The following is an 11,447-nucleotide window of genomic DNA, read 5'->3' as shown; positions in this document are numbered from 1 at the left end:
ACGCGCCCACTTGCGAGTGAAAGCCATGCGCCAACCAAATAGGGCGGCTCTTGGGTTTGTCAAAATTGGGCTTGTCTGTTGCCTGGCTTGGGCTGGGTGCCAGGCAACTGAACGGGCTGGGGTGAATTCCCTGACCCTCAGCTTGATATTTGGACTAGGTGCTGGGCAAATATCACTCTGGTGGACTTGCTATGAGCATCGCTGCGTCAGGTTGCGGGTAGTGATGCCTAGAGCAGAAGTAGATGTAGCATTCGGCCTTGCGGGGATCAAAGCAGCTCGGAATTCTTCGGAAAGTTCTGGAGATGTTATTACCTTATGGGTCACTCATCGTCTTGAGGAACTTGAGTTGACTCAATGGAAATATCGTGTGCTGAATTAATAGGGCAATATATTTTAGAGAATTTTAATGAAAAACTCCTGGTACTATTTACTTTAACAAAAAATCTCATTTTTACACTAAAAAGTCAATCTTGGTACTATTCACTTTACTCTTTATTTTGTCCTTATCATTAAAACTCAAAGTTTTCAAACCATTTTCATTAGTTTTCTTTATATTTTAGGTGGATTGGTGATTAAACGCCATTTCTTTATGTCAACCCAGTCCTGTAGCTAGATAATTTTTGTTTCTCTTCTTTTCTTCCGAGGAGAGGATCAATGTCATAGAGACCATATGAAAAGATGTGGAGTATTTGGAGCTAACGGAAGAATTGACGCAAAAACAAGTACAGTATTGTTCTAGGATTCATACAGCATACCCCACTTAGTGAAATAAAGCGTGATTATTGTTGTTGTTGTTGTTTTCCGCTTTAGCTGCACCAAATTTTACATATTGATGGTCAGTGTGTGGAATCAAGTGACTAATCTCGACTCACGGCACGAATGGGTAATTGCATTCGCAGTGTTGAATCACAACATTACTGGTGCGATCACATCCATGGATGAGTGCGGGATTTGTTGGGGACCTATGAACATCAATGGATGGGCTAGCGTCACGCACACACGTGATTGTCATGCACACACGTGATTGTCATGTCCACACATAACTGACGCTAGCATATTCCGCAGAATTTGTTTGGAAATGAAGCAATATTACTTCAAAGTGGACTTTGGTGAGTTGTTATTTTCAATCTCCAAATTTGTATTCCAATATCCACTATTATTAGACCAAAATGGACTGAAGAAGAGCGTTCCAATATTTTAGTTGAAGGCTGCCAAATTTGGTTCGCTTGGATCATTGCCCAATTTGGTCGGCTTGGATCATTGCCCAATATTTAAATGCTACAATGATCTGTGACTGGGGCATCTTTTGTTTATTCATAATCTCCCCTAACTAGTTTAATTATCTAGCTACAGCTATCGTATTAATCTGGCACACACAAAATGATTAAACGACTGAAAGTATTTTAGATAAAAGTGTTTTTTAAAATCAAACTTTAGTAAAAATACTTAAAATGTTTTTTGCTAAAAATACATGTTATGTGCTTCTTGGTAGAAGTATTGGAGTCTAACGTGTGTTAGAACTTAAAAATTGTCTGAGATTTTCTCTATCAGCGTACTCTTTTTTATTTCCAAACGCAACCATTTTCCTAGAAAAAGAATAATAAGGTGGTGAGGGAAAAAATAAATAAAAATATCAAATGCATCCAATTAAAACAACAAAAAAGCCGTAACAGTCACTAAGTTAATTAACAGATAAAATCAAGAAATTAATGGAATATAGCATCTCCAGTCAAAAACTTGAGTCTTTGAATTTTCATGTCAGCATTGACGCCTCCCTCCAACGACCACCTTCATCTTCATCTGTCACTGTTTGGCAATTCGCACTCTTCCATCTCTTATTTAAGCTGAAGAAGAAGAAGGAGAAGAAGTTCGAGCTGCCTCTGTGTCGCACTCGCATCAATTGTGGTCGCGTAGAGATGCGTCATGGTGGCGGAAAGAGGTGACTTTTCTTTAGCTCTCACCCGTTTTTTGTCTCCTACCCAGTACTGAGAGCTCTGTTATGTTTGATTTCTATTGATTTGTTGGTGTTAATTTTTTTGCTGGGTTGGTGGATTATTAGCCTAATTTGGGCAGTTGGGGTTTAGGTTTGGCTTAATTACGTTCTTACAACTCTATTTAATACTGGGTTTCTAGGATTTCTCCTCTTTGCTCTTCTTCATATCCGATTTCAATGATGTTTCAGGTGATTTTTCTTCAAAATTTGGGAATTTTCCATCTGTTCATCCGATCGGCAAAGTATATAGTTATCTGAAGTTGGGAAAGTGGCCTCTTTCGCCACTCGAATTCGGTGTTGGATTGAGAAGTAGTTATCAACTTTGATATAGGTTTGTATTTGCAATGAGTTCTTTTGACAAGAATGAAACCGATTTGGAAGGTGGAAAATTGCAAAAAGATGGAGATAAATCAACAAGGGGTAATAAGGTGGTTAAGATACAGAATAAGGCATTGTTGTCTGGCCTTGCATATTGCCTGTCGTCCTGCAGCATGATATTAGTTAACAAATTCGTCCTTTCGAGCTACAACTTTGATGCTGGAATTTCTCTGATGCTGTACCAGGTAACAATTGTTATCTATTTTGTTTGCATAAAAAGAGTGTTTTACTCAACTCTATTTGATCGAATAGTTATTTGTTGAGATCTAACTATCTCATGTTGCTAATGTGGATGCAGAACCTAGTCTCGGTTATAATCGTTTCTGTGTTGACTTTTACCGGCATCATATCAACGGAGCCACTAACATGGAGATTGGTTAAGGTCTGGTTGCCTGTGAATGTTATATTCGTTGGGATGCTCATTACAAGCATGTTTAGGTATGAAGTAGGTAGAGCATTTCCTATTTTAGTTCATCTTGGTGCATAATGGCTTTAGGTAAAGTTTAAGTAGTTGGTCTAGAAGAGCTAATATCAAATATTACATTTGATGCCAGCGTCATCTTGTTTACATGCAAAATTTCATCATGATGTTTTATTAAACACCACTTAACAAGCAATCTACTAGGTTGGTGATACTTGTACTTAAGTTGTTGTTACATAAAAACCTTCTATGAATCTTAAAGTTAAGTTCGACGTAATTACCATTCATGTGAGTATTCTTGGGTCCTTAATTCCTGCAGATCTAAATTAATCTTTTTCTGCACATTATGTCAACCATTCAGTGCATTTTTTGTATTCTACAACTAGACAAGCAAGGATGTGTTTTTGTTCATCTGATTAGGCTCCTTGGGTAGTTGCTGTAGGGTGCACCCATTGTTGGTGTACAACCATTAAAACTCCATGGCCTCTTACTTTTCTCAACTCTAGTTAAATTCATGTTTGCAGCTTGAAGTACATCAATGTAGCGATGGTCACAGTCCTAAAGAATGTTACCAACGTGATAACTGCTGTTGGTGAAATGTATCTATTCCAGAAGCACCATGACAGCAGAGTATGGGCAGCGCTTTTCCTAATGGTATGCTTGATAATTAGGAAAATGTCAATTTGAGATTCAGTTGTTCATAAATGTTTCAATTGGGATTTAAAACAATAATTCAACATACTCTTTCGTCTTGTGATTGCTGGCTTGTTTCTTTTACCTGAGAGGTCTTGTCTATCTTTCCTTTCTATGTTGTTATTTGTATCATCTTTTTTTTACTTTTTTCATTTTTGAAGTTTTTATTCATATCTTAATTCCTAGGATTTATGTTAAAAACAACATGATGTGTGGGAAAAGAAATAAGTTTTTAAAAAAAATATATCATATATAATTCCTTTTTCTTTTTCTTTGGTTTGGAGCTTGTGCTTGGCAATGAATATACGAATTGAAAAGGCCAATCAGAGTGCCTACATGAGTGTAGTTAATTGTTTAAATTTTGGTTTTGATGAAATCAAGCCAAATCCATTAGGACAAATGCTTTGCTGAGTTGATGAAAATATTAACTTCTAGGAGTCTGCACTTCTATCTTTGATGCATCATAATAGTTCTCTAAATTTGGGGGTTGATGTCTCGTGGGGTAAGTGGATTTTGTGTGAGTGCTCTTGCACACATGCATGCATGCTTGCATGTTCATAGAGATATTGTCCTTTATTTCCAAGATCATTTGTCACCAACCTTATGCTATTCTTGGATATCTATAAGATTATATTTTTTGAATTCTCATTTGATGATATGGTTTGACATGGTTTTGAATCTAACATTTGCAGATAATTTCAGCAATTTCTGGAGGAGTCACTGATTTATCTTTCCATGCCGTTGGCTATGCATGGCAATTTCTGAACTGTATCTTGACTGCATCATATTCTGTGAGTTCAATATGTTCAATACATTTTAGAGTGTCATTCTGTGTGTAGTCTTTATTCCACCTCCCTCATCTGTGAGGACGTTTTTAGCAATAAGAATGATTAACCTAGTTTCTTTTATTTGAGAATATGAATTAGGAAGCTACATGATAATTTGGTTTTGGACCTACCTTGATGAGGATTATTTTCAGATCTAAGAAAAATTGAAGTCTTTAATTGTTAATTGTGGCCAGTACTAATTATGCACTTCCTTAGTGAAAGAAAAGGCAGTACTTACCAAATCTAATTGTACACAATACAAATCATGCTTATCAGGTGGAAAAACAGTATCCTTTTCTGGATTTCTGGTTTGGTCCAAGACCATCTATATCAACTCAGTTTCTCATCTATATCAACTCAGTTTCTTTCTTGTATATCAGAGGTCTTGTAGCCCTTCAAATATTGAGTTGATAAAATTTATACTTTATAGTGCAAAATCAACAAAGATTTCAGAAATGGACCTTAGGTTTCTGTCTGAAATCTGAGTGCTTTATTGTAGTTTTTTGGTCTGTGACTCTGTGTCCCATTCGGTTAACTTGTTTTATGTTTTTATTGTTGAATAACTATTTTATTTTGACAGCTTACTCTACGTAGAGTCATGGATACGGCTAAGCTGGTCACGAAATCTGGAAAGCTGAATGAGTTTTCAATGGTCTTGCTAAATAACACACTTTCTCTACCTTTGGGGATTCTGCTTATTTTTGTTTTCAATGAAGTGGATTATCTCTTTACAACGTGAGTATTCATTTGTGATACTATTTCCCTACTTCTACAACTACACTCTTTCTATTGTGCTATAATGCCGTAACTATAGTTTTGACAATAAAGACAGGTGGTTGGAGTCTAAATGACTTGTTTACGTGTTATAAGTTTAGGCACTTCGATAGCTTAATGTGTGGGAGGATTATCAAAGCACTTCTCTTATACGAGGTCATTCTGGTCAACGTAGTTTAAACTCTGGATGTTTCTGGAGAATTATAGAAGTACGGAAACTACTGCAATAGATAGACAAGTGTGAATCATATAGTGGAAAGGAATGACTTTCACACTCACGTCGTCTTTAGAATCTGTCATATTGATGATTAAATTAAAATCTAGATGAGAGGTGTGGAGTGAAAGCTTGCAACTGCTATTTTATGATGTCGTTCGGCAAGAAGGCCCGTTCCCTTTCCTCTTTCCCTTGTGAAATATTTGTCCAAGTTTGAAAGCTTCCAGATGGATACCACTTCCTCTTAACATATGATATAATCATGGAAAAGTATGCACGAAGTACTCCATAGTTTGTTATTTCATTGTTGGTTTTACTATGTTGTTTGTTTTCTAACTTAAACTGCAACTACTAACTAATAACATGTATGACAATCCATTTAGCTATGACCGAGGTCTAGAATCACTTTGTGGGATGTCTTGGAAATTAGGACCACGTTTACTTGTCAAAAGAAAAACAGGAAGGAGAAAATGTTAGGGTTGCGTTTCACATTATTTTTCTTACAAATTTTCTTTCTTTTATCCTATTGAATCTAATGAAGGTTGAATCAAAATGCAGACCACTTTTGAGGTCTCCAACCTTCTGGTTGGTGATGACTTTAAGTGGATTTTTGGGCCTTGCAATCAGCTTCACGTCTATGTGGTTTCTTCATCAAACAGGTGCCACCACATACAGGTAAGATATAATGTAGCTGATACGTAATATGATATCTATGGTTGTGACCTGGTTTAAGTGAGACTTTGATTACTCAACTTAAAGCTGGATACCTTATTCTTAGCTTTCAAATTTCCTATTTATTTATTTTAAATAAATTTTATAACCCCTTTTCCGGGCTGCATACTTTTTTGACATCTAGCCTGATGGCTTATATTTGTGATTTAAGTAGTTTAGATAATCATAGGATTCTTGTGTTTCACTTTGTCAGTTTCTCTGGCTTGCTTCTCGACTTTCCACTCCAGTTGTGTAATAAGAACTTGGAATTTGGAACTTGATTTTTTGAAAAAAATAAGAGAAGAACCTAGGACTTGGAAGTCAATTGAAGACAATCCCAGATTTATGTTTGTATGTGAAACCCTTCTCTTGTTAGCTTCTTGTTATTTGTTGGTTTAACGTGATTACATTGCTATGCCTATTTCGAATCATAAGGTGTTAGTGATCCATTTAACTGGACATCTCTAATCACTGCTCAATCTCTGCAGCCTTGTTGGGTCGCTGAATAAGATCCCTCTATCTGTTGCCGGTATTCTACTTTTCAAAGTGCCGACCAGTTTAGAGAACTCTGCTAGCATTTTCTTTGGTAAGTTCTCTCCATCAAACGGGAAGAAGAATATGATGTACTATACAACTTTGCAAACGCAAGCTTGAGTTTTGTAGCATTACCGACGATTTTTTTTAAATTTGTAGGTCTCGTGGCTGGAGTATTTTTCGCTAGAGCCAAAATGCGGGAGAGATCTTAATCCTGAACATTGTAACTTGTGTGGATTATCTTAATGACGTCCGAGTTTTTACTGGGTGAAAGCTGCATCTGGCTGCTTTAATATCTCAATCTTCAACTGTGGGAAACCGTTTATAGATTCTCATGAAGTCTCGTGAAGTGACGGAGAAAGGAGTGAAGAAGATTTTGCCCGTCGGAAAACTTCCATTCAACTTCATCAGGCCATCTGGATATGTTGTATTGTACCAAAAGGAATACCTTACCCACTAATTCTTTTACCAGTCTGTAATTTGTACTGTAACTCATTCTTCTGTATCATCATTGCTAATCTTTTTATAGAAACATCTTTTGCTAAATCGGGAGAAAAATTGGCTCCCCAAGATGATATTGAAATTATTTCGGTATCGGTTCGGTTATTTTTCGGATGTGACATGACTAATGTTAAATTAAAGCACAACTTATCTACATGAAAAGGCATAACCTTACTTCTGTTTTGGTGGAAGGGAACGTATTCAGAATGGGGACCTTTGTACACGGAAAATGATACCATTGGATAAGTGTTTTTCTTTTTACAAGCTATATAACTGTTCCGAGGGGAGGACGAGAGTTCGAACTCAGAACACAAGGGGTTGAAGATGAATACTCTATTTACTGGGATAAATGCTATGCTTTCATCAATAGATTGAAAGTTAGTTTTTTAAATAATGATATATTTATATTAAGACATATAAGAATCAAACCTAAGTTCTCACAAGGAGAAGTAAATGGGTATAGCTAAAGTCACTCGCATCTTGTTTTTCTTATAGAAAGCATATTTCAGACTAAATTCATCTAAATTACAGGGAGCGACCAAAACATGACTTTGCTGCCAAAAAAACATATTAAAACTTATCAACACTATGCCAAATGAATCTGATCAAATTTTTCTGATTAAATGTTTTTCTTATTAGTAATTGTTCCAAGTTATACTAAGGGGAGGACGAGAGTTCAAATTCAAACAACTATTGGTTAAAGATGAATGTTCTATCCAACGGGACAAATTCAATGCTTACACCATTAGATTAAAAATTAATTTTTTAACATAACGATATATTTGTACTAATGGTGTGAGAGTCGAACCTAAGACTTCACACATAGAAGTACATAGTTGATAGGCATAACTGAGGTCATCACGTCTTGTTTCTTTCCATTATGGTTTTCTTATAGAAGGGATATTTCAGACTAAATGCATCTAAATTACAGGGAGCAATCAAACTTGAATTCAAATGGGGGAGCACGACAACTTTTCTAACAGGTTGGCTAAGTCTAGTTAAAAGCTTCAACATGACTTCGCTGCCAAAAAATTATATTCAAACTTATCAACACTATGCCAAATGAATCCGATCAAATTTATTTATAACGAGGAAAAAAATGAGATGTCCATGTAACTTGAAGACTTAAACCAGCTAAGTAAATTCATATGGTCTTCTTTTTTAATAAACTAATTTGCATGATTAGATGATTATATAAAGTCCAATAATCAGGGACGAAGCCAGAACTTTGTGTGAATGGGAGCATCCTCAAACAACAAAGCCAGAACTTCTGCAGAACCAGATCAGTTCAGTGGGGGCTCTGCTGCTGCAAACCCAGCTCAATTTAAGCAGCATCCCAGCGTCAGAAAAATCTCAATGGGGGCATCCGCCCCCCCTAGGCCCATGGTAGCTCCGTCCTTGCCAATAATTATGCTGCAGCAACGAAAACAAAGTCAAGTGCACTTATCTGTTAATATTGTACTCATTAATAGTTATAATCAGAATATAATTGTGTTTGTGTACACGGATTATACACAGCAAATACTCAGCAACCTACGTTGATTACTTTTCTCTCAAATACATCATCAGATAAGCCGATTCAAAGTATTTTCATAATATATATTTTTTAGTATAAGCGACCGAAAAATTTAAATCCATGACTTAGTAAATTAAAGAAAAATGAACTAAGAAAAATGAACTAACTCTTTGGGCAATTCACCACTTGCCCTTCAAATACATTTTTAAAGAGGCTAATTTTATAATTGATGCAGTTACATCTAAAATCGCTAGTTTGACTCATACTTCGTGCACACAAAAAATATTTACCTGTATCAATGGTACACAAGGTTATGAAAAACATATAAGAATTCATATGCATACCACCGTTACACGGCTCACCCACTACCACTTTTGGAGCTTTGAAAACGTACTTTGCATGATCCAGTTGACTTTTGCTGGATCCAGTTGCTTTTGAGGTTTTATTTCTTAATTTTAGCTTTAATTATATAAAAAAAACAATTAATCTCCAACAAACAGATTTATATATATATTTTTTTCGAGGGGATTAATTAATTAAATACATAGGCTCATAGCTTTATCAATGCCATGCTATTAACAAAGGATTAATCCCTGCATTACAGTAATTAGGGACATAAATTTATGCAGTAATGATTACAATGGCACTGCTACTTTCACTTCTTGTTATTTGTTTCTGTCCTTTCTTGTCGATGACGTCACTATAAATGTCTAAAAAGTCAAGAAAAACAAAACTGAATAGAGAGGAAACTTGCTGATTAGAAATGATTTATATGGATGCAAATGGATGCAAACCTTCTTCTCCATACCTAGGAAGGAGGGAAGGAAGGAAGGAGGGAAGGAAGAGTGACTAAAATTGCAGAGGAAAGAAGAAAAGAATGATGGGGAGCCTAACAGAAGAACAACTGATGCAAATGGTGAGAGACTTTAATGAATCTTACTCATCAGACTCCTCCTCCTCAGCAGCTCCCAATTCAAACCCCCTCAATCCCAATCGTCAACCTAAGATTCTCACTCTACAGGTCTCTTCTCTTTCTCAGTCTTCCTCCTGCTCCTGTACATATATCTGCGTGTGTCTATATATATATATACATTTCTCCTTTAGTTTTCCTTGTGCTACTAAATTTTATAATTTTTGGAGTGGCACTTCAAAACATTCTCAACTTGAAATTCATAAAAATACTCTGCAGTATTCAATGTTGGTTTTTTTAATTAGGACTTAATATGGAAGGCAACAGACTGTGAGATTGAGATTCTTGAGAAAATCTTGAAGTATTTGAGCGACATGGGGACCCTGGTGGAACCCAACAATCTGAAAAATAAATGGGTTGTGAGGAAACTAAATGAGGATGGTTATGAAGCTTCCCTTTGCAAAACTTCATGGGTTTCTTCTTTTAGGCTCCCTAAAGGTAACCCTCTCCCTCTCTCTCAAATTTCATTATCATGGAAGAGCCTGTATCTGAGTTGGTTAAAAGTACTCACTTCAGACTTGTCCCTAGTTCGCTTTTCTCCTCTCTCCCTCAGTATCGATTGTATCGAATAAATTTCTTCTTTTTTTTCTTGAGTATCCAAATGTTTTGATTTTGATGAGTTAATTTTGGTTTTTAAGCTGTTGAATATACAGGTGGATATGAATACGTTGATGTAATGGTGAGGGAGAAGAAGAACAACAATGTTAAAGATGGTGGAAAAGTGACAAGGCTGATAGTAGACATGGATTTCAGGTCACAATTCGAAGTGGCAAGACCTACACAGAACTACAAGCAGCTCAAAGACGCTCTGCCCACCATTTTTGTTGGAACTGAGGCAAAACTCGACAAGATTATATCTCTGCTTTGCTCAGCTGCAAAACGGTCTCTCAGGGAGAATGGCCTCGATGTTCCTCCTTGGAGAAAAGCCAGCTACATGCAGTCCAAGTGGCTCTCCAAAGACTGCAAAAAAATCTCCATCTAACCCAACAAATGTGGAATTTGGGTAATTTTGTTCATCAAGTTTTGGAACTGTCCTGGAAGCAGACGGAATCAATGGGAGAAACGCGTGTCAACATTTTGTATTGGCTTTTTGTCTGATGTAGGTTTTTTCAATGAGAGAGAAACTAGGTACCTCCTCTTCCGCTAGGAAAAAACAAAATTCCGTTGGGCCATTGGTTTAGCGGTTTGTCTCTTGTGATGATAGAGAAAGAGTAAATGTTTAGGAGACTAAATTTGTATATTAAATTAGCAAATCAAATAAGATGTCATTAATAAAAAATGAGTATGTTTATCAACTACAACAACAACAACAACAAAGCCTTTTCCCATTAAGTGGGGTCGGCTATATGAATCCTAGAACGTCATTGCGCTCAGTTTTGTGTCATGTCCTCCGTTAGATCCGAGTATGTTTATCAACTATTAAATAATAATTCAATTAGCTACTTCTAAATCATTTAGTTTACAAAATTTAATTTATAAATTTGGTCTCTCAAACATTACCATGATAGAGAAAGAGACTTGGGATCCAAAAGTCTAAGGTCTGGTTTGGTATTACTGTGCTTTGAAAAAAAAACTACTTCTACTGTGCTGTGAGAATAAGCTGCTGTGAAATAAAGCAGCAGAGTGTTTGGTAAACTTTTTTTTGTAAAAGTGCTTTTGAAAAAAAAAAACAAAAAAAAAACAGTATTATAGTGTTTGATAAACTTTTATGTAAAACAGATGTGAAAAAAAAAGCTGGTTTTTCAAAGCTGGGTTTTGCAGCTTTGTGTTTTTGGTTTTTTTTTTTCACCAAAAACTGTGAAAAAAAGTTAAAGCTAAATGTTTACCAAACATAAAAAAGCTCCCAGCTTTTTTTGATAGCCACTTTTTTTTTTCAGAATCACCTCAGTACCAAACTAAGGTAGTCGCTGAGAGA

At 36.0% G+C, this 11,447-nt stretch overlaps 2 protein-coding genes across 4 annotated transcripts; both read left to right on the top strand.

Annotated features, from left to right (window-relative positions):
* The first annotated feature begins 1,716 nt into the window (after positions 1-1,716).
* LOC126621812 (GDP-mannose transporter GONST1-like) lies at positions 1,717-7,091 on the top strand. 2 transcript variants are annotated; one of them, XM_050290402.1, is made up of 9 exons: positions 1,717-1,939; positions 2,183-2,556; positions 2,670-2,809; positions 3,317-3,446; positions 4,178-4,276; positions 4,893-5,047; positions 5,859-5,975; positions 6,500-6,597; positions 6,705-7,091. In XM_050290402.1, exons 2-9 carry the CDS (start codon positions 2,338-2,340, stop codon positions 6,755-6,757), a joined length of 1,011 nt encoding a protein of 336 aa, XP_050146359.1. In that variant the 5' UTR covers positions 1,717-1,939; positions 2,183-2,337; the 3' UTR covers positions 6,758-7,091. The 2 variants fall into 2 exon arrangements, with proteins under 2 accessions (XP_050146359.1, XP_050146360.1); XM_050290403.1 differs by lacking the exons at positions 1,717-1,939; positions 2,183-2,556 and having other exon boundaries at positions 2,670-2,753.
* Positions 7,092-9,335: 2,244 nt separating this feature from the next.
* LOC126621816 (uncharacterized) lies at positions 9,336-10,862 on the top strand. Of its 2 annotated transcripts, none has more exons than XM_050290407.1 (3): positions 9,336-9,583; positions 9,778-9,970; positions 10,171-10,862. In XM_050290407.1, exons 1-3 carry the CDS (start codon positions 9,440-9,442, stop codon positions 10,512-10,514), a joined length of 681 nt encoding a protein of 226 aa, XP_050146364.1. In that variant the 5' UTR covers positions 9,336-9,439; the 3' UTR covers positions 10,515-10,862. The 2 variants fall into 2 exon arrangements, with proteins under 2 accessions (XP_050146364.1, XP_050146365.1); XM_050290408.1 differs by having other exon boundaries at positions 10,186-10,861.
* Positions 10,863-11,447: the final 585 nt, after the last annotated feature.

This window comes from Malus sylvestris, chromosome 5 (assembly GCF_916048215.2).
Source record: "Malus sylvestris chromosome 5, drMalSylv7.2, whole genome shotgun sequence".
Lineage (NCBI taxonomy): Eukaryota > Viridiplantae > Streptophyta > Magnoliopsida > Rosales > Rosaceae > Malus > Malus sylvestris.
The sequence above is the reverse complement of the archived record's forward strand: the minus strand, read 5'-3'. Positions and strand labels throughout refer to the sequence as shown.

Coding starts and splice junctions, on each gene's coding strand:
- LOC126621812 (XM_050290402.1), top strand. CDS start 2,338: ATGAGTTCTTTTGACAAGAATGAAACCGATTTGGAAGGTGGAAAATTG. Junction 4,277..4,892: donor TCTTGACTGCATCATATTCT/GTGAGTTCAATA, acceptor TTATTTTGACAG/CTTACTCTACGTAGAGTCAT. Junction 6,598..6,704: donor CTCTGCTAGCATTTTCTTTG/GTAAGTTCTCTC, acceptor TTAAATTTGTAG/GTCTCGTGGCTGGAGTATTT.
- LOC126621816 (XM_050290407.1), top strand. CDS start 9,440: ATGATGGGGAGCCTAACAGAAGAACAACTGATGCAAATGGTGAGAGAC. Junction 9,584..9,777: donor CTAAGATTCTCACTCTACAG/GTCTCTTCTCTT, acceptor TTTTTTAATTAG/GACTTAATATGGAAGGCAAC. Junction 9,971..10,170: donor TTCTTTTAGGCTCCCTAAAG/GTAACCCTCTCC, acceptor TTGGTTTTTAAG/CTGTTGAATATACAGGTGGA.